We start from the raw sequence: 23,251 nt of genomic DNA, 5'->3' as shown, positions 1-23,251 counted from the left end.
CTTTAATCTCAGTACTTGGAAGGCAGAGACGAGCAGATCTCCATTCCATATCTCCAGGTGAATGCACTAGAAGGCGTAGGTCATGCAGGGATGCTGCACTCTGATACATTCTATGAACGTATTTCAGCTGCTGCATGATAAACATGAAGTAGGAGGAGCTGGCATGAAGCCCTTGGTTTTAAGACTTAGCAACCATTCGGGCAGGAAAAAGATCACAGACACCGAGGACCAGGAGATAACAAGAGTTGGCACTTGTGGATGTGGTTGGGATGGGGATGCATTGCCCTCTCCCACCCTGCCCTAGAGGTGATCCAAGCGGCAACTCGAGAAACATCCTCGTTGGTTTATTTTTAAGGCAAGTTTTCACAATGGTAAGGATTACGCCAATAAAATAAAAATAAATAAGAATTACAGCTATAATTATCAAGTAAGATTTTGCCAAATACAAAACTTTCGCATAAACATTGTCCTGATTTTAGTGCTAAACCACGTAATGTGCTAAACAACATTAAATTAGCCAGTGAATCTCAGGGACCCCTTTCCATGAACTCATGGGAATTCACTTGGGTGGGGGCACAGACTTCAAGTCTTCAGGCCCCATTCTCTGTGGCCTTTCTATGAACATTACTCAAAGCTTGTTACATGCTAATATTTGCGTACCTCTATATTCAGACGTTGAATGTGATGGTGTAGGAGATGGGCTATGAGAGGTGTGTGGATATAGGCAAGGTCATGAGTGTGGAGGCCCCGCCAGGAATTAGTGTTCTTACAAAAGCAACGGGAGAGTTCTCTCTCCATCAACAGGCAAGGAATTCTGGGTGGTACACTGAGGACGCACCCGGGAGACAAATGTCTGTAAGCCCGGAGGATCCTCAGCAGGACCTGAGTATACTAACCCAAACTTTATCTGCTGGTTCTGTATTAGCATCGCTGGAGAGAGAGTCAGGGTCGCAAGCACACTAAGCGAGCCCACTACTCCTAGCCCTTCACCTTGAGCTCAAATTCTTAATCCCCCACAGATGAATATTATTATCTGTTATATTAAAGTCACCCAATCTACGATATTTTGTTACAAAGGCCAGGGCTGATTAAACCAGGGTTAATCAGACAGCATTCATTCCACACTGCAGATTTGTCCTGGCCGGTTTTGTTTTCAAGTATGTTCTGAGGGAAGGCGCATGTGTAGGGTTTTAGTTAAGCACCCCCCAAAGGATTTAAACCTAGAGGACTTAAGGTCTGGTTCCTTCTGTACCCCGTGACCCATGCACATTGGATTACACAAGTCAGGACTTCTCCCCAGTGCTTATGGGCTTGAACCGTGAATAGAGATGAAAGCCGTGTGCCTGGACAACGGCCTCAGACCTGGAATTTACTCCTACAGTTGATCTGACAGAGGGTAAATACGCCCGTATCGAGTTCAGATCTTCTGTTGACCCAACTTTCCACATAAATATGTAACCGTGGACGAAACCGTGAAAGGATCAGAAAGACAATGGAATGATTTCTCCGGTTGCCGTTCAGGTTAACATGATCTTCCAGCTTTGCTTCACGTCTACAGCAGAAGTGCACACACAGGCTGCCTCGAGGAAGCACAAACGCTAAAGAGTACCATTGTTGCACCATCCTTATTAAGCAGTTAGCTAACACCGACAGAGCCTCACTGCTTGCCAAGTCCCATTCTAAACATGCCACATGTATCGACTGGCTTTATTTTTGCAATCACCTTTGCGGTAAGAACTTCGATGATCTGCATTTTAGCTCTAAGGAGCCAACATGTACACAAGCACATGCGTGTGTGCGCGCACGCTCACACACAAGCACACGCACACAGGTGGGGAGGCACTGGAACTGCATTTGAACTTCCACAAGTCATCTCAGAGCCCTTGTTCCATGGTTGCCCAGGGTTCTCCCCAAAGGAAGCTGCTATGCAGGGTGAGAAAGGCGAGGCTAGCACACGAGGAAAGGAAAAGCTAACTGATGTCAAGAGGTATTCAGCATGGCTGAGGTGGAGAAAGGGCAAGGAGAGGGGAGGAAGGTTAAAAGGAAGCTGAAAGCAAGCACCTAGATGACTCCTTAAAAGAGCTGAGAACTTCCTACACAAATTCTGTATTAGTCTATGTATATAACTGCATACATACAGAATTCTGAAGGGAGGTAGCGTGACTAGCATCCATCAGCACAGACAGAGAGCATACAAAGACATATATCATAGAAGCACCCACGTCACACCCCCCGCACACAACAGGCTGGAACTGTCACAGTGCCTATGAAGGAAGAACCGAGGGATAAGTTATGGGATTGGTAGATTCTCAAGAAGCAAACGGAAGCCAGTAGGAGAAAAGGCAATGGTAGGGTCACGCTCGCAACACCAGCCACGGCCGCTCCATGTGGGAGGATAATGACCGAAAAATTAACACTCCTTGCTTCTTGCTAGTTTCAGATTTGTAGAGGCAAGAAAGCAGGAAGTCTAAGGTCCCTTGGGCCCCTCACACCTCTCCTCTTTCCCAGTCTCAGGAGCGTACTGAATTTTCTCTCTGACAGTAAACATGAGCTGTCTTCCCACTTGCGGGTGGATGTGAATATTCTTCATTTTGAAGGATAAACCTGGATAGAGTGGATGCATCCTTTATCCACCAGCATGGCAACACCGTAATGAGTACTGCTTTGGAACTCTGGATTTTACTTTTAAGTTTTGACGATGCTGCAACTAGGAAAAAAACAACAAAAAGCGACTTCAATTCTTAGAAACAAAGTTGGAGCTACAGTGGAGAGAGAATGTTCATCCTGTCCTTTCTCTCATTACACTGCACAGATGAAGAAAATCCTAAAAACACGACAGAACAAAAGATCTTCTAAAACCCCATCACAATAGGCGAAGAGGAAGAGAACTTGGGGCATGATGAAAGCAATGAGTGTTCCCCGCCTTACAGGAATCTGGGAGGTTTGAAGACAACTCAGAAGGCCTTCCAACACAACTTCAGGCCATGGCCAGCAAGCATGCTCAGTGCAGAAGCGTCTGAATGCTGCCATTGATGCTTGAACTTGGACATTTCTTTAACACTTTGTTATGTATTTATTCTTCTAAAATGAACCAAGTCAATACAGACCCATTTTAAACTGGAGTTTAGGAAAGAAGCAGATGAAATCAGTGAGCCTGACCCACATAAGAGTGTACCACATGCATGCAGGAGCCCATGGGGGTCGGAAGTGGGCATCAGATCCCCTGGAGCTGGAGTTACAGGTGGTTATGAGCCATCACGTGGGTTCTGGGAATTGAACCCAGGTCCTCCAAAAGAGCAGGAAGGTACTATTAACTGCTGAGCCATCTCTCCAGCCAGGCTTTTTTTTTTTTTTTTTAATATTAGGCAGCAACTCAATTTGATTCCACCAAAAACATTTATAGGAAAGGAATAGCTGACCTACTTAGTCATGATTAAATATAATGAGGGAAATGTCAGAATGACATGATTGGTAAAAGCTTGTAAGCATTTCAGGTGTATCAAGGCAAATTGTTACATAAAAATGAGCTTTCTATAGTTTTCTCTATGCATTTCTATTTGACTATTTGAGGTTGTGGTCTCCTAATAAATATACATAAAGATTCATTTTATTCTGAGTGGAGAGATTAAGAAGTGAAAAGACAAATAGGGTCTATTTTTTTTAAAGTTTAGTTCTTACGTATTTTCCTTTAACAGAAACAAAAGGGTTTACTACCAGGTAACGTCCATATGTTTCAAAGAGTAAGAAACACTGGTATTATTTGAGATACAAGATTTAATAGACAGAAAGCTAAGAATTGTTGTCCTGGAGACCTCTCAAAACTGGGTTAAAGCAGGAGCAATAGCTCAGCGCTATTCAAAACACTGGCTGCTCGTACAGAGAATCTGGGTTCAGTTCTCAGCACCCACATGATGACTGACAACCATCTTTAACCCAATTCCACATCTGATGCCCTCTTTCTAGCTTCCAGGGTACTTCCTGGATACAATACACATACATGCATGCAGGCATAAATGGGTTAACTGCTCCTTCCATGGGTTATATTATGTATTGTAGCATGCAGCTCTCTATACTATTAGCTGACGGAGTGTGGTCACAAGGTCATAGCACTCACTGCACATCTTCATTGTCTCACCTCGGCTCCAACAATTAGCAGAATTCCTGGCATCCACAGCTGATGCTCAGTAAACCTTTGACTACACAGGTGCACAATACAAGGACTAAAGCGTTCTTGTTTTCTGGTTTGTTTTTGTTTTGTTTACAATACCTGGGTTTATTCTCTGATGCTAATACCTTCCAGGTTTTATACAGAAAGCGAAACCAGTAAGAAGTTAGGAATTGGCTGATGTAATTTATTGATACGTTCAATAAGCATGTGAATCTATTAGTCTAGGAGGCTGCCACTATCTATTTTCCCAGAAGAATGTTCTAACCATTCTCCACCCTCCCCCACAGCAAATACTTACTTACTTGATAACTGAATAACACTGAATTTTCATTTCCGTCCTACATTCCCACACAGCAAAATCTGTCTACTCCAGACACAAAGATCCATTGGATGACTAAGCTGCCTCTGGATAGCCCCTTCCCAATGGGCAGGGCAGCTTGGAGATTTACTCTTATTCATGGTCATCCCCAAATTTTCAGGGGAGTTCTGGAGCACCCTCCCTGGTATCTGCCACTCAAGACTGCTGCAGCGTGGATGCCACAGGCACACGAGGACTGGACCTCGTCTTGAGGTGGAGGTGGAAGGTTGGCACCTATTCCAGTGGTGCAGAGGGCACAGATATGGGCAGGCAAGGCAGAATTAGACATTATCCATGCTAGCCCTGAGCATGGTTTCCCATTAAATAAATAAGCAACAAAGAGTGTGTGTTTGCAGATGCTAATGTATGGAGTGAATACGAAATAGTTTAAAATCCTTCCCTAAATCACAACTATTCAATTAAAAACAATAAATGAATATAGAGTACATAATAGCATAGTTATAACTATGTGAGGTCCAGGTGTATGTATGTACATACATGCTTTCACGTGTGCGTGTTTCCCTTGTTTTAAAATCCCATCGCTCAGACATGTCACTGGTCGAGAGAAATATCTTCCCTTATGGTTAGGAATGCCGAAATAAGTTTTAAGTCTTATCCCTTAACGTAAACGATAGCAATTTTACTAAACAGCAAATAAAATCCCCAAAGCTAGCTTCCAGCTTAAACTAACAGAGCAGCTTAAATGTATTAACGTTGTCATGGGATTGTTTAAAAGAGAAAAGCGTTACTATCGAAGTATATCCCCAAAGCTGCAGACTAAAAGAAAGTTTAATTATTCATTCACAGATAATTTATGCAATTAATGTTAAATATTGTTTAATGCAAATTACAAACACAGGGGAACTTCATATTTGACTGAAGGCAGAGAAATTTGGTAAGCTCAGGATGCAGGAAGCCCCCAGCTCTTTAATCATGCTGAGTCTTTTAAAACAGGGATTTGCAGGAGTCCCCATTTTATGAACTCGGCAGATTGCATCTTTGTAGAACATTTAGGAATTTTCTGACTGACAAAATAATGCAGGCTGGCAGTTAGAAAGAAAGTCATGTCTGGCTTCTGACAGCATTTCAACTTTAGAAGTCTCAATGAGGTCGGTGTAAAGGCCAGGCCTCAAAAAGCCATTCACTCCGTACCCCCTCCCCCGCCCCAACTCAAATACACATGAAGACAAACCAGGATTGTATGCAAGGGGCAGGAGAAGGTCAACTTACAAGAACATTAATGCTCATTTTCACAATGTCAGCCAAGTGCACACGTTGACAAGGAAAGTAGCCGAAGAGAAATTCAGTGCTATGGCTCATGGCAGAAAGAGGGGCGGTCGGGAGCAAAGGGGTGGGTACTACCCCACGAAGGTGGAAACAATAAAATGCAATACAGGGAACAAATTCATCCCAGAGTGGTCTGACACTCAAACCATTTGCTTAAAAGGTATTCTAAGACATCTGAAAGACTTCAAAGCTGATGAACTGGGGCCACAAAAACTGGAGGAACCAACCACACTGGTTCTTAGAATGACAATCATGGAGAGGACCTGGCATTGGTGCATTGGTTACAGTTAATGTACCTGAGATATAGCTTCCCTTCATTATGGCTGCATTTCCTCCTTTCCATCAATATACCCGAGAATTCTAAAGAATCTAGAAAATTCTCTGTGTAGAAAGTCCACATAGTGACTTTAAACTCCTCTACAGGGAAAGTGCTTTGTCCTAAACGCCCATCAGCAATCCCGTAAGGGAGAGATGATCATGCTCACCGTCGCCTGGGTCGATGATTTCCACAGTAGTCACCGTGGGGAACTCCAGGACCGCCAGCACGGGCTCAGAGAGAACCACCTGGAAGGTCTCCGAGTGCTCATGTTCCTCGTCACTCAAGATCCGCACTCTCCACGAGGCCCTGGTTTGGCCGGGGTTGAACTGCACTTGTTTCTGGGCCTTGCCCTTGAAGTCACCGTCTTTTCGTGCAGTCCCATCCCTTGTGCTGATGCCTGCAGAGACAATATAAATCATTCAGTTTAGAGTAAATGGAACGATTCCCTCTTTTTCTTTGTTTCATTGCTGGGCATCCAGCTCTGTCTTAATTGCTGAATCTCTATCAGAGACGAAAACGAAACAAATTGCCTTCGAGTGCTTATATAAGATCCCTTTGTCCCTGTGGTGACGGTGACATACACCTTTAATCCCAGCACTAGGGAGGCAAAGGCAAGTGGATCTCTGTGAGTTCGAGGCCAGTCTGGTCCACAGAGCTAGTTCCAGGACAGCCAAGGATACACAGAGAAACCCTGTCTTGAAACACGAAACATCAAAATAAGAAAAGAGAAAATGACTTTGGATATATCTGAATGCACCACAGACTGCCAATCTTAACATGAAGATGGAAATAAAGGTTTTGTGAAAAGCCTTCATCTTCTAGTCTTCCGAAAAACACCGGACAGGTAGTGTTTCACATATGCATCTGCTTCGGTAGCAGACAGTATAGTGTATTTAATGGCAAAGGATAAAGGGCTCCAAACAGGAGTGCCAGCTCTCTGTGTCTGGCTGAGTTCCCCACTACAAGCATCACAGCACCTGCTGGTCGACCGCTGCCTGCTTGGCTGGGGTTCCTTTCATTAGCAATGAACTCTTTTCAGAAGATACAGAGGACAGTTAAAACCGGAAAGGAATTCCTACCCTACAGGGCGTCACCTCCAGTTTCAGCCACGTTTACCACAGGACAGAGGAGTCATCCACTGATGAGACACAGGCTGCAATACCGAATCCCCACTGCTGCTACTGAAAACACCCACTAGCGTTCCCTTCCATTATTAAATGAAGCTACTTCTGTGTCGTTTTCTCACGCAGAAAAAACGGTGTGGGGCGGAATGAAGCGATGCACTCTTGCTAGTGCAGGGCTGAAACGAGGCGTTCTGGGGCTGAGAAAGTGGACTTTCAAGCCTCTCAGCCACACAGCAATAGAATGCAAACCAATTATTACCCTAACCGCTCTCAGTTTATGAGACACTCTGGTGAAGTGGTTATCAGTGTGGACCCTGGGACCTGACTATTTGGGAGTATCACATTTTCTCTGCTCACTTGTGAAGTGGAAGATATAATGGTATTTTTCTCGTGGGGTTAAGATCTGGAGGGTACTGGGGACTAGCCCTGGCCATGGATAAAGACTCAGATTGCAGTAACAACCACTTCCATTTTGTAGGCCCATTGATTAGTGCAGCACCAGTAAGGACTCGAGGGCTGGGGAACTGGTGAATGAAGGTTTATAAGGGAAAGAGGGATGGATAGAGCACTCAGTGGGCTTGAGGGTGTTCTTGCCATTAATAGATGTTTACTAACTAGTACAACTGAGATCCTGAGATGCAAAGACTATCATCAAATACAAATGCGCGTTTAGTTCAGCAGTGGATGGTAAGAAGTTGTTACACACCATAGAGATCTCAGCATGTCCGATTACTGCTAAGAAATGGGGGCAGCTTAGATGACCGTGCAAAAGATGGCCTATAAAGAAATTGTGGCTCACAGACACAATGGAATTTCATTCGGCCATCAAGAAAAACAGAATCAGGACAGTTTCAGAATAATGTAATGGATGAATCTTTATGGTAAGTGAAATACGCAAGGAGCAGAAAGACAAGCACATGGGTTTTCTTTAACGAGAAATCTAGGTGTGTGTGTGTAAGCTGTGAAAGTATAAAGGAGACGAAGAGAGCAGGAAAGAGATCTTAAGGGGAGTGGAAGAGAGAGGGTGAGGGAATTCATGGCACATGAAAGCAGAAAGGGGGGTCGGAAGAGGACAGTAGCAGAAGATACGCAGGACCAAAGCCGATGTGTGTATGACAATGGCGTAGCAAAGCCCATTAGCTTATATGTCGACCTTCAGAATTAGTTTTAAGAAGCTTGTTACGGCTTAAACATGAGGTGTCCTGCTCAGCTGATGCACTGAATGTGTGGGCCACATCTGTTGGCATTATCTTGAAGGCTGTATGTATGGCCTGGCTGGCAGAAGCAGGTCCCTAGGGTCAAGTCTTTGAAAGTTATATTTGTTCCTGGGCCTGGTCTAGCTCTTTCTGTTTTCTGGTCAACCAAGATGTGAACAGCCCCATCTCCTGCTTCTGCTGGCACAGTTGGGGTCACTCTTGCCTCTGTCCATTCACTGCCAGGGTTGGGTAATCCTTCCTTCTTTTAAGTAGCTTTGGCCAAGAATTTTGTCACAGGCATGCAAACATGATTTAACAAGGGGTTACAAGATAAAGAGTCATCTTTGGGAAAATGCATTTATATGTTCTGTATAAATCTTGATTTACACACTGTACTCAAGTGATATTCTATCTGCAGCTACCATGTATTCTAGTGTGTATGTAAGTAAGTCCATATGTGGAAGTGGAAATTTTATGGGACCAGCATCCTCATTGTAGACTTCTATAAATCTGCTTTGCGTTACACTTGAACTCTAATCCAGGTCCTGGCATAATTTCAGGGTCATCTTCAATGATGGCAGACGTGGGCACACAGGGAGACATGGACACACAGGGAGACGTGGACACACAGGGAGACGTGGACACGCAGGGTCTTTCTAATATTCTTCCATTCCGATCTGCTAAGTATCTGTGTGAGGCGAGCCAAGCAGAGCTAGGGAGCCCTTGTAAAATGCTGGGATAGTCACAGTCATAGGAAACCATAGTTGGTCCAAACAAATAACTTAGGAAAATGCATTAGCATTCCACTGAAGAATAATAATTCAGAAAAAAAAAGAGAGCGAGAAAATATTCAAACTTGAAAGTCTCTAAAACACCTCTCAATGATTAACTTTCTCAGTGTTACACGTAGGATAACTGTGAACTCAAATTACACAAACTTGCCAAAAGCATGGGCAGAATGCAAATAGACAGGAACATTGTTGATAAGGACCAAGGGGCTCTGCTTTCCCCTGTTTTCAGTGCAATTTATTCACTGTGTTTTCAGGCACAAAGCACAGGTAAAACCTACCTCTCGCTGACAGTAAACATTCTTCTGGGGGTGTGCAGAGGGGAGCCCTGGCAGAGAGACTGCGTCCCTAAGAAGGAGAGCAGGACGAACATCTACTGCTCAAAGAGAATGTAAAGAGGGGTCTTGCAGAAGTACAGCACACGAGGGGCCAGGAAGTGCTGCCCAGTTGAAGGTGGACTCTTTTCAAAAGTTAAGGAAAAAACAGAAATAAGAATCCTATTTTTAAAGGAAAGAATAATTAATATCCAGGGTCCAAACACATCAGGGGAGAACAGTGTGTTTAGCGGAGGGACCCGTCTGTAGATAGGGACCTAATGTTTAAGGGGTGACAGGCCAGCGCAATGTCAAAGTAATAATTTCAGAGACAACCCTTTTATTTTTTATTTTCTAGCTTCCTATTGTGATTAATAATTTCCGTCCTCAGCACTTACCCACTCTATTAAATGCATCGTTCTCAAAGTGGTATCATTGCCCAGGGTGCAATGCCACTTCTCATCAATGCCCTCAGTATTCTGCACAAACTGTATTTTTGTTTCACACATTTCCCTATTTTATGATCATATGAAGTGAAATGTGGCCTTGAATCAGAGTTGAAGAAGGGTTTTATTCATTTGCGGTTGGCTTTTGGTTTAAGAAAATGGCTAGGATATAACATGTAACATCTTAACATGTAGTGGTCAGGGAGGGACTTCAGTGAGCCACAGGGCCACAGGGCCCAACTCCCTGAATAGTTTTGCTTGTTTATTAAAGTAGCTGTCACATGTTTTTTTGTTTGTTTGTTCATTTGTTAGGTTTTTGAGGCAGGGTTTCTCTAGGCTTTCAACCTGTCCGGAACTAGCTCTTGTAGACCAGGCTGACCTCAAACTCACAGAGATCCGCCTGCCTCTGCCTCCCGAGTGCTGGGATTAAAGGTGTGCGCCACCGCTGCCCAGCTGTCATATGTATTTTTAAAGTTCTGTTTTAGATGAATTGTACCCTGGAGATAAATTAGATTTTCATTAGTTTATTCTAACCTAGGAACATTTGATTTAATTTTTGAATTCATCGGTGATGACTTCCAATTTTGTGCATTTATTTTACACCACAGAAAGGTCACAATCATGCACCTTGATGTATAGCTGTTGATATCTCTTAGAAGTTAAATATCAACGTCTCACTAAAATTTAACCAAGATCAGTGACCTAAATTAGTGTTGTAGTTTAATCACGAGAGAAAAAATTTAAACACATAGGAAGTGCAAATTAAACTTACTTATAAATGAAGTTTCTCCCAGGTACCCTCTGCGTTTAAGAACAATGTCTAGAAACTTGGAATCTTCGTTGATCAAGTAGTATTCCTTTTCAAATGAGATCCACGCCCAGTTCAGTCGAAAATGCTGGTTGGTTAACTTGTTTCCACCTGGAAAATAAGAATGTAAAACCTTACACTACTGCTTTCTTGAATGGACGGCCTTAACTGTCCACGAACGAGAAAACTCTGAAAAGAATACTAATAGATTTAATACGCGGACTCCGGAACACATGTGTGGAGATGGAGCCGGCCTCTCAGTGACGGTCAGGCATTCCAGACGATATGGTCCCTCAGAAATTCCTCCTTCTTTCAGGATGGAAGGGTGGGAAGCGGAAAGGATCACGTAGTATTCTGAAGCCAAGAAAGTCATAAAACAGGGAGGGGTAGATCTGGGAACAGCAGGGGGATGAATGTGATGGAAATACCTTGTATGGGCTGTATGTTAATAAAAAGATACCTTTAAAAAAACCCACTCACCACAAGGTGCCGCTGGTGAGCAAGCTTTTCTCTATAGAGGGTTGCAATGTTCTTACACACACAAAAACCTTCCCAAATACCTTTTTCTGGTTCACAGAGCAATTGGGTGGAAGGCTTTAATTATAACCACTTACAGAAAAACAAATATTCTTGCTCCACCCCCCTTTTCACCAGACTCCTCTCCATTCCTGAAAGCAAACAGACAGCCTTTTTCATTGGCCTCCCCTCTCCTCCCACCTTCCCACCAAAAAGGAGCTGGCAGCCTCTAGGGAGAAAGAGAACCTTGTGTGTGATCTCTCTAATGGAGAGCTACTCTGTTGAGTAAATCAAAGAACTGCTTATCAGCTGATCACTCCACACCTATCCCTCAACGTCTTGTCTTTTGATCTGTGAGGTTTATAAACAAAGGCATCACTAATTCCTTTTAAGTCTTTCTGGAAAAGAGTAAGGGGACAAAGCCTAAATAACAAACACAGCTAAAGCGATGGTTTGTATTCTGGGTTCCTCTCTTTTGAGTCTACACAAAGAGAGCTATGTAGAGAAAAATGGGGTGGAGAAATGTCAAGACTCTAACTGGCTGAGTGAAAATCTATACAAGGCAAAGCAACCAGGGGAGAAACATACCGTCTGCTTTCTCTTAACTTTTTATAAGTAAAAACCATGGTGACTTTGAGTTATCAACTCTCACACCTGACAACCTGAAAACCTCATGCAGCTAAGACTATGCAGGGAAATTGGTTCTCTTATTGTCTGACTTGGCATCACAGCCTCTGAAAAAGTCCCACAACGCATGCCAGAGGCAAAGGAATGTTTTATTGCTCCTGTCAGTCTTCCATGGGAATTTTGTCCCCAAAGGAGCCAAAACAGATTTGTAAGGAAGCACTCATTGTAATTATTTCCTTCATCACCCCAGACCTGAGAAAACTCAAGGCTTACTACTCCACTGTCCTACAGCAGACCACTGCAAAGCCATTCAGTCACTGCATAGAAGATTCAGGGGCAGAGCTGCAACTCTGGTAGTACTTTTCCTGGTGTTTACAAGGTTCTCGGTTCGATCCCCCATACCGCCGAGTGGTTGCACCACCACAGAAATCAATAAATATGAAATCCTTACTGAAGCACTTAAAACTGTGATGCAGAAGTGACAACATGTGCTTTGGCTGCAGCTACATAAAATGTACGGTACACATAGGATTATTGTATTCTTAGAGCTGATGAGGTGCTGGACAATTCCGTTTTTTAGTTAATTTCTGGTTTGACTGTTTGTTTGCTGGTTTGGATTTTGAGGCAGGGTCTCACTACGCAGTGCGAACACAGACTTTCGACTTGCAGTACTCTTAACTCAGTCTCTTGAATACAGGTAAACACACCCTCTATAATTACTTTCTAAATTTTTTAGATATTTATTTTAATATTTTATGTGTATAGGTGTTTTGCTTGCATGTATGTGTGTGTATCATAAGCCTGCCTGGTGCTTGTGGAGGCCAGAAGAGGATATCAGATCCCCTGAAACTGGAGTACCAGGTTGTTGCGAGCCACTACATGGGTGTCAGGGAGACAGCCATGATCTGTTATCATGCCGCAGTCCAAAGGACGAGGGCCAATTGTTCACATAAACCAAAGTAGACCCGTGCTCTTATCACGATGATTATCTCAGGCACTTTGTTACAGCAGAGAAGACCTGATCTAACTGATTGCATAGTTTATGAACAGCTAGAAGAGAGTCTGAAGGTTCTGGTACGAAGAAAGGAGAAAGGGATAGAATCCCTAACTACCGAATGTAAGTAGCACCTCTCGCGTACACAGACAGGATATCACAGTGCACCATCACTTGTATAGGAAGAGATGCGGTCATATCCAACACTTCACTTTTTTTTTTATGTACGAACATGGAGGTGGGGTTTGCATGATACATGGTCTCCTTTCTAACACCTATGACTTTTCTCCTCCTCTTGGCAATGTCTATTTTTCCAAATTTGACGATATTTAGCCAGTCTTACAATTTGATTCTCTTTCCTGAAATAGTCTAAGAAGTGGCAATGTCTTCTAAACACTACACACTGAAGACTGCTGGGTGGTGGAGGGCTTTGATCACCCCTGAATGAATCAAGACACCCCAGCAAGCTGTAGCACTCGCTGGCCCCTTTGTTGGATTCGTTTTCCTACAAAACACTTTCCACAGCCTCATTTCTTAAACGTATTTTCTGACTGATCGTTTCTGCCTCTTCTGAGTCTAACCCCTGATCTAGAGAGCAGGCATTTTTTTGATTATTGTTAGAGGGGAAAAAAAGGTCACTAAATGGAGTAGAATTCTGCTGCTTCGGTTAAAGGAAATGCCCCACTTACTGGGTCATATGACACTTATGTAACGTCCAGTACCGAATACTTTCATTTAAAAATATTGTTTTTAAGGATACATCTAAATTGTCTTTCATTTTGCAACAGGTACCAAATTACTGGTTTATCCACAGGTTCTCAGTCACATCTGGCTGAATAAATATTTTCATGGATTCCCAACACTTTCATTGAAAGAAAACCAGAAACAGTACCAGGAGCCTTTGCTTTGTAAGGACGATGATATGGTCCAGGTGAATTATCACAGGGATTTAGAATTTAATATAAAGCTGGGATTCTTCAGTGGATATTTTACTAGAGCATACCAAGTCACACCTGCGAAGTCCAGTTCCAAACAATGAGCTGCCACCTGACTCCTCTGAACACGTGAGCCATCCTGAGGTTTAGAACTTATAACACCTCAGCAGTCCCTTGTTGGGTAAGGAAGATGCCGGGACACAGAGGGACTAAACTTGGCTGACTTTAACTCCGTGTGTTAAGAGTGTGATTGCTCCTGTAGAACTGAACTGTGTTTTACGAACACAGTGGAAATCAACCTTGTTTCTTATATACCATGTGAACGCCTCTAACCTCCGTAGATGGGAATAATACATGTCAATGCTGTGAACTAAGGCTACATGACCGAATGTGGAATTGTACATAAAATTAATCAGCTTAAAAACCAGACAAATTTTATTTATGTGATTGGCTGCTTTTTAAAAGCACACCCCGGTATCAGATACTCGAGGAGCTGGAAACAAATTAAGGCCCATGGCTTCTGTCATAAATCTCCACAACAGGTGCGTGACAGCTGATAACCACACTCCCCAATGCTTTGTCCCCAAGCCCTGACACAAGAGCCATTACGGTTTTGATGAGAAGGCTTCCTTTGAACTTTTCCAGCTGGTCTTTAGGCTGCTACAATTTTCTCTTTCAGTTCAGACTCAATAGTGACTTTAGAATAACAAAGAATTGCAGATCTTCAGAGATCCCTCCCCGGAAACACTGGCTTTCCTGAGTTCCCTTAAGACAAAGGGCACATAATAACCACCACACAGTGTGCCACAGCCCTGACCTGTGCTGTTGAGGGAGGAGGCCCAACATTTAGCTTTGATGAGGAATCTGTCCTTAGACAAAAGTTAATTAGAAGAAAAGTGTCCTTTTATGGTAAATTCCACTTGCCAAGAATAAGGTTCAATCTGGAGACTTCCATAGGCATCCACAATGAAACAAAAGCTAATCTGGATTTAACCTTTCAAAGCCAAAGATAGAGACAGATATTTAAGGGCTGGGGATGTAGGCCAATAGTAGGGTGCTCACCTAAAAATGGGTGTTTATATTGGAAAAGATTTAAGGCATTATTATTATCTGATTTATAGGCAAAATTGTGCCATTTTATTTTTAGGCAAATTTTAGAAAGTTTTGTTCTTTAAAAGCAAGCCAGACTCAATCACCATCTGGACCGAGTTGGTGAGATTCCGGCTATGTTTATGGGAGTTCGTGATTCCTGCTACACTCACGGAAAGACACTGTCGTGTCTGTGACAAGATGCATCTCTAACTTTGCACTGGCCTTAGGCTCTTCATAGGAGAGACTGTCAGACCCCTGAACCTTAAAGTCAGCAGCAAGTAAAGACTGCTCTCTGAATACCGCCTGGTACAAAACAGAAGCCGACCTGGGTCTTTGGATCCCAGGGGTCAATCTTCAACTATGGGGCACGGCGCATGCGCAAACGCAAACCCTACAAGCCAGAGACTGTCAAGTACTGCGAGGTGCTGCCCTGCGGCTGAAGCTGCATGTATGTGGAGGAGGAATTTCTTTACCCAGAGGGAACCCGAGACAACACACGGAAGAGACAGTGGTTAAACGGTCATTAAGTCAGGGTGTTATCTGGACATTCAGGGTGGTGGAGGGAAAAGCGCTTCTGGATGAGAAACCCAGGAACAAGAACTTCAGAGAACGCAGTTTTGTGGGTGTCTAGAAAATTTGCTACATATTATTTTTTACTTTTTGCTACTGAAGTCACTGGAAATCAGAGAGAAGCTGACTGTAGATGAGGTTCGCCCAACGTTTGACTTGAGGGCAGGAGGGGACGGCTCAGCCTGAGGTGACACAGACACACAGATAAGAACACCTCAGACTCTGAAGCCACTGGGACCGATGGGAGGCGGACCAAGGATTGCCCATACTTTGTATTGTTTTCCAGACTACGTACTACAGTGAATGCTTATATGTTTTGTTAATTAGTGTATGTCAGTTGAAGGCATTAAAATTACTGATACATGCAACAGCTGGTCATTGATAAATCATTTTTTCCTATCATTCTGTGTAGCTCCTCAGCCTGTGTAGCTCCACCCCCGCTTCCACTGCCTTAAAGGTTGCATAAAAGAGGCTGCAGAGAACAAGAGATCAGATCCACTAAGCAGTAAAAGAACTTGTATAAGTGGAAGGGAACGGGGCACAGTTGGATATTATTACATGTGTGCATGGGCACACACCACACACACACACACACACACACACACACACAGAGCTATCTTCCGGGGAGGCATAAAGAAGTGTACCCATCACAGAAAAGAGAGTGATGGAGACAGGATATATTCAGAGCTGCCCCATGAACAACGCTGAGAGCAGCTTTCGTGTGGCTTAGCTCACACTTTACTCTTCGTATGTATCTATGCATGTATGTATATGGTGTTTTGTGTGTGTGTGTGTGTGCACTGTGTGGGTCCACAGTGGAGGTCAGAGAACAGCTTGTAGGCGTTGAAAGTCAGCTCTCTTCTACTGTCATGTGGGTTATGGGGATTGGACTGAAGTCGTCAGACTTGGCGACGAGTGTACCCGCTGAGCCATCTCATCTACCCTACTCTTTATTCTTGTGCAGTCTCTGCAGATAAGCAGTTGTAAGAAGATGTGATGGCGAGGCTGACAAACATCCCCATCCCCCTTAGAAGCCAAGGGTACCACAGTCCACAGCACGCCTTGTAGGGTGCTCCTTTGGGATGTGGCTCACCATATATACTTCCACGAACGCTATGGAAGGTGGTACATGATGGGTTCTGCTACACAAGGCTCCGAAGGGTTAAATCCATATCCACAGACTACACCACAGGTTGATATATCCCCAGTCCACACGAATCTTCCATTTTATATTTGCAAACTCACCTATCCGTAACAATGTAACTGCAACCCCTAAAATCAACATAAGGCATTTCAGTGGTCAGTCTTGAGCATGGGCACATGGTGTTTAAGTTGTAATCACCTGAACCATTATTACCCCCATTCAACACACAGTAGGTCAGGGATTTCTACACTCTGAGAACCAGGTCAGAGGGCATGGGGTTAAATCCGTGTATAGAGTATATCAGGGCCAATTTAACACCAACTTCCAGTATTCTTTTCTTCTGCTTCTTCCGAGTCATCTGATCAGTTCATTGAGGTCACCATTGAATTTCAGACCATGCTAGCACCCTTTTAATCTTCTCAGGTTAATGAATTCATAAACTGATGCCATGAGATAGAAGCAACACCATCTGAGTGACTTGTCCCTCCACTGCTGGCCAAGACCCCGAGGCCCCCAGACAGTAAGATGAACACAGAAATGAACACAAGAGCTCAGAGTCTCTAACTTCAGAAGGGATTCAGAGGCTACTCAAGGCTGGGCTGAGTAGGCTGAGAGGTAGCTGCTTCTGATGGAGGGGTTCAGCAGGCCACAGATGGGTGGGAGCCTCAAGCCTGAGCCTTCAGGGCTCCTTCTAGTAACTAAGCACAACCCCTCCCTCCCCGCTAAGCTTCAGCTGCCCCCGCTGCCCCGCCCAACAAACAAGGAATTTAAAATAAAAACCAATGTGCTTATTTTCATTCTTGCAACCCCCTCACAACAGAAGAACCACTGATGTCCATCTTCTGACCTAGGGTTTGAGAGTCTTTGCTCAATCAAGCCTGACTGGTTTGCGTCACATGTCATCTCCTGAGTTAGACTTGGTGGAACTAAGGTCTTGGCTGCTGGTATGCATGCTCAGGATGAGGAATTCCGGCGCACATCCACCTGAATGTGCACCTGAAAAGGGCAAAGGACAAAGTAAACACAGGTAATTGCAAGGTGAACTCTCACCCACTATTCCAGGAGCATTTGCAGCCTGGAAGCTAATGCTTAGTTATTTTCATTCTTGTCACGCAAACAGCTAAGGAATTTTTTTTCTTTCACTTAATTTTGCTGATCAGGCAATACATTAAAGAAATAATTATGTTGTTGAACAGCACAAATACAGACATTAGGTATTTTACAGTAGGGCATGGACCCGCAATTAATCCTCACTTGCTATTTTATCAATGTCTCAGAAAGGTGTAGTTTCAATGGGCTGATTGTAAAGTCATTTCTTTACTGTGAAAGATGAATATATTACCTGGTGGTTTGAGCCTGCTCTAGTGGCCCTTTGATAGGCTTATATATTTAAAGATTTCAAATATGAAATATAAAAGTATTAATATATACCTGTGTATGTTTTTAACTTTGGGGAGGTCTTACCTTTTCTCTTTTTTTTTAAAGTCACCTAGAACTAATTTGCTATCATTTTACTGATTTCCCATAGAAATAAAGACGTAAGCAAACAAACATTTTCACAGAAGCCCTGACTTCTTTTCCAGAGAGCAGAGTTAGGAAGATCCACACCCACATCACCCTCTGGGGAGAGGAAAAAAAAAAAAAACCACAAAAGCAAACACCTGGTGCAGCAAGATTTCATGCAAGTCCTGCCTGAAGCTACAAATAAATTTATTAGATCTCTGGCAACGGGTTCTTAAAATAAACTTAATGGCCTCCGGGTCTCTATTCAAACCAAAGCTTAATTCCTTTTGTGGCGCCAGGGCCAGACAGGCTCCCCCAACCCAAGAAGAGGGGAGGGGAGGGAGGGGGCGTGGCCCACCACCTCCAGGAGTAACCGGTTTAGTGTGTTGTAGCTGTTTCACCAGTGAGGTGAAGCTTCTAATCACCATCAGTGTGACAGTACCCCACACCACAGTGAGGTGAAGCCATACAGCCACGGGCACTATAACCCAACTATGCTTTCTTCTGTGTTATATCCACGGGAACAGACAAAAATACAAAAATGGAAAAAGTATATGTTTCTTAAGCTGATTGTTGAAAAGGAAACAACAACAATCAAGCCCTTAATTCCCCTTGTCCCATTATCACCAGCATTTAAATTTGATGGCAAGGCTGGGAGGTTTGGTTGAGATGGGAGCAGAAAAGTCATTCTATGATCAAAACGCTGGGATTGACTTTGAACTCAGACAGTGGGAGGCCAGAACTAAGAAAAACCTTCTTGGAGCTAATTTTTCTTTATTTGTTGGCTGTGCAGATTGAAATCTGAATTGTTCACACATTCTCGGCTCTATTTTTGGCAGTAAAAAAATTAAGTTTCTGAAATTTGGGATTTCTTTTTAAAATCATAACGATTCAATCATATTAACTGTGCAAATTCAAGGGTTTCACTGTGACATTCTATACTTGCATGCATGGCTGGCCCAGCCACACCAGCTCCCACCCCTGTACCAGTCACATCTCTCTTGCCTTCCTCTCCCCACACTCACTCCCTGGCTTCCTTCTCCCTGATGAGCCATCTTTCTGTTTTGTTTTGTTTTTGAAGTTGTAAACGTTAAGTTTCTACAATTAAAAACAATTATGGAATTATGCCTGGTTATCCAGCTATTGCACCTGCGGGAATCAGCACAGCCTTGTCCACAAAGAAGAGAAGGAAGGAAGAAAAGCATTGAGGAGATGGGAGAGAGACAGAGACCATGGGCAGCCTCAGGGTCTCAGGTCAGTTCATTGTGTTCATTGTTTCTTCTCATCTATTTCAGATTAGATTTGCAAAGGGAGCCTTGCTGCTTAACCTGCAGGAGGATTTAATTAGTCAAACCCTTTGGTAATGGGTCTGATCCCTTCAAAGTTAGGCAGGCAATACAATGGAATCCTCTGGTGATGTATGTCTCTAAAACACAATAATTTGTTTACATATTTAGCTGGGAAGAGGAGGAAGGGGGATGGGAACGAGGTTGGAGAGGGGAGCAGGAGAAGGAAGGAGAGGAGGGAGGAGAAGCAGGAGAAGAAACTGACAGGACCCATTTTTCCTCTACATAATTATCAAGTGTCCACTGTCCACACTTCAACAAGCACATTTTTAAAAGGGCACCTCTGTCTTTTTAAAACACCAAGATTATAAGTGTTGTGTTTGGAAAATAATTTAAAGCTTGGATCCAACTGTTTTCAAGCTAAATATAAATGTATTTGTATATGTATATATTTGTTTGTTTGAGACAAGGTTTCTCTGTGTATCTTTGGCTTTCCTGGAACTCACTCTGTAGACCAGGTTGGACTCAAACTCACAGAGATCTGCCTACCTCGGCCTTTTGAGTGCTGGGATTAAAAGAGTGTGGTACCATGCGCTAGTTAAAAATGTTTTCTTTCTTTCAGCTAGGAAAAGGTCTTAGGAGTACTTTACTATTCTTATTTGTTAAGCAACAATGTCTTATGGAGGGAAAAATATATTATTAACAATAAGAAGTAGTATCAGGTTAGCTATGATAAGGTATCCCTGTAAATCTTCAATGGCATTTTGGGATAAAAATTTATAGAGTCGCTGCCAACAAATCGCGAGCCCAATTTTCTTCAGTATTACAACTAAGTGGAAGCAGGCAGAGCTACATTCGTGGGTCCTAACGTTAGGTAGTCTATGTTCTATGGACTTTGTAATGTTCCAAATGCCGAGCATTTCTGCTGTGATTTTCAGTCCTTCAGAAAATGCTGTTAAGAAAGGTAACCCCAGCATCCGTTTGTTCTGAACAATCACATGAAGCCCTGACCAGGCTTCTTGTGGAATTTTAAAATTTTGTGTCTATTTGGTAGAAAATGAAGGCCAGTTGACAAACTGGTCTCTTAGGCCAAAGTAAATGACATTTTTCTCTACTTGGTTAATGGGCCGTGCATGGTGAACCTGCTAACGCTTTGAGATAACAGTCACAACACAGAGGTCATACCTATCCCAGGCAGGCATTTTTAAAGGGCACCCTTTAACAGCAAACACAGTGCCTTTAATATAGTCTAACCTAGTGCTCTCTGGGAATGGGTGATGATTTTTGCTTCTGGGGAACATTTTGGCAAAGTCTAGAGCCTTTGTGTTTTTATGCTCTTACACATGTGCACACATGCATGTTGAGTGTACATGTACATGTGCATATGTGTCTGCATGTTGAGTGTACATGTACAAGCCAGAAGTGAGCATTAGGTGTTTGTTTTTAATCACTCATTGTCCACCTCATATTCTGAGACAGAGTTCTCACACTAAGCCTGGAGCTCACCCATTAGCGGATTGCCCAGTGAGTTCCTGAGAGCCAAAGCTGAAATTATAGACAGGGGCAATCAAACCTGATTCTATGGGGGCTTGGGGGATCTAAACTCAGGCCTTCATGTCTGTGCCACAGGCACTTACTGAGATCTCCCAGCCTTTAGACAGCTCTCTAGCCCCTTAGACATCTCCTCAGCCCTTAGACAAGGTAGTCTTGATTGTCATAACTGCAGAGAGGGATGGGGAGAAGATGGAAGGAACAACATCTTCAGGGAATCCAAGGGTCTTACAATACCCAGGACAGACAGATCCCACCCTGCATCCATACACAAATCCTTAGAACTATCTCCCTAGGGTTCAGTGGTCGAGAGAACTTGTTGCTCTTCCAGAGGACCTGAGATCAGTTCCCAGCACCCCTATCTGGTGGCTTACAACCCATAACCCCTGCTTTAAGTGATCAGATACCTGTGTCATGACACCTGAACTCACAAGCATGTGCCCACGAGCACTCACACAAACCTACGTATACTTCAAAATAAAAATAAAACCAACTGTGTCTTAAGAAGAGAATTAACTGACACCAAACATCAACATGGCTAATGCAGACAGGCCTTGGTCCATGGGTACCTAATATAAGCACAGCGGCAAACTGCCCCGGGCAAACCCGTGTTTTCTTACTGTATCTTCAGTATGTTGATCTTGTGTAAGTGCTCAGACCTTCTCCCACTGGTGCAGCTACGTTTCCAGCAAAGGCATTTTATTTTCCTTCTACAGGAAACAGTTGAGCTGGTAGTTTTCCCAATCAGTTAAAATTTACAGCTAATCAATCCCAGGGGACACTTGGGGTGAGGAAGGACCTTTAGAAATTCACTGGGTCCATGTGAAACTCTACACCTAGCTTAGGTTTTAATAGGAATCAAGTATCAGATTGGCCTGCTCTAGTCTAGATCGTTCAGTAGATGAGGTTTCACCGGAGCACCTGAGAGTCTGAAAACACGAAGGCAGAAAAAGTCTCCTGAAGTCGCTGTAGACAACACGGCTCAGCACCGGACACACGCTATTCGCCTTTCGCTTTGTAGGACTTTTTGCAGTCAATCGGGGAAATACTGCATATTCAATGCAAGCGTGCACTTGAGTGTAAACACACGTGCATGCACACACATGCATGCACACACACACATATTCTCATACATGCACGTTCTCACTTTTCCTTTTACAGAGAATGAAACAGTTTCCAAAAGTACATACCACACCAGGGCTAGAGAGATGGCTCAGTGGTTAAGAATATTGTCTATTCTTGCAGAGGATCGAAGTTCGGTTTCTAGCCCCCATGTGGTATCTAACAACTGTCTGTAATTCCAGTTCTAGGGAGTCTGATGGCCTCTTATAGCTTCCAAGGGCACCAAGTATTTATGTAGTACACATACATACAGACAGACAAAACATCCACACACATAAAAGCAAACAAACAAAAGCATAGAACATATAGCACCCCTTACATTTTCCTCCAACATGCAGGAGGCAATTTTTCTTTTGGAATCCGTATTTTCTGGACATTGACCCGTATTGTGTGGGGTTTTTTTTGTCACCCCGCTACACACACATAACACACACACACACTGCATTGACTAGGAAAGAGTTAGACAGCGTTAAGCTGTATAAAAGGCCTATCCTGAAGGAATACCTGGGGACTCTGAGTCACGACTGTGTCTTGAAGGCCTACGAGGAAGGGATCCCATTTGTTAAGTGACCTCTAACTGGTACATCTTGGCACAAGTCGGCTTCTAGTATGGACAAAGACCAAGCAGAGGGTCCTGGGTATCTGTCCCATCATCTTTCACCAACAGGTAGGATGGGATTTCAGAAATTTCAGGAGCAAAATCCAATACCATTAATAAATATTTTTTTCCCTATCAGAAATAGAAATTCTTACCCTGTCTCGAAAAACCAAAAAAAAAAAACAAAAACAAAACAAAAAACAAAACAACAACAAAAAAAAGAAATAGAAATTCTTGTTCCAGTTGTACGATAACTAATCTCAACTGTCAGTGTGCTAGGATTTGGAAGTATGCAGGAGACAGACTTCTTGACACATCTTTCGAATTAGCTAGATTAGGTTAACTAGGGTGGGCAGAGCCACCCTAACTATGGGCAGCACCATTCCATGGGGTGGGAGGAGCCACCTTAACTGTGGGCGGCACCATTCCGTGGGGTAGGGTCCTACACTGAGTAATAAGAAGGAATCTAAGACCTGGAAGGAGGTGGGAGATCCTTGGACTTCCC

At 43.4% G+C, this 23,251-nt stretch overlaps 1 protein-coding gene across 1 annotated transcript in view; it reads right to left on the bottom strand.

The window, feature by feature from the left end:
* Nucleotides 1–23,251, bottom strand: part of Frem2 (FRAS1 related extracellular matrix 2) — a 126,086-nt gene that overhangs the window by 58,890 nt on the left and 43,945 nt on the right. The window contains exons 3-4 of the mRNA XM_057756986.1: nucleotides 10,773–10,919; nucleotides 6,299–6,529 (exon numbers count right to left, since the gene is read on the bottom strand). Coding sequence (XP_057612969.1) covers nucleotides 6,299–6,529; nucleotides 10,773–10,919 — 378 coding nt within the window. The remainder of the gene's footprint in view (nucleotides 1–6,298; nucleotides 6,530–10,772; nucleotides 10,920–23,251) is intronic.

This window comes from Chionomys nivalis, chromosome 24 (genome assembly GCF_950005125.1).
Source record: "Chionomys nivalis chromosome 24, mChiNiv1.1, whole genome shotgun sequence".
In the NCBI taxonomy this organism is placed as follows: domain Eukaryota; kingdom Metazoa; phylum Chordata; class Mammalia; order Rodentia; family Cricetidae; genus Chionomys; species Chionomys nivalis.
The sequence above is the reverse complement of the archived record's forward strand: the minus strand, read 5'-3'. Positions and strand labels throughout refer to the sequence as shown.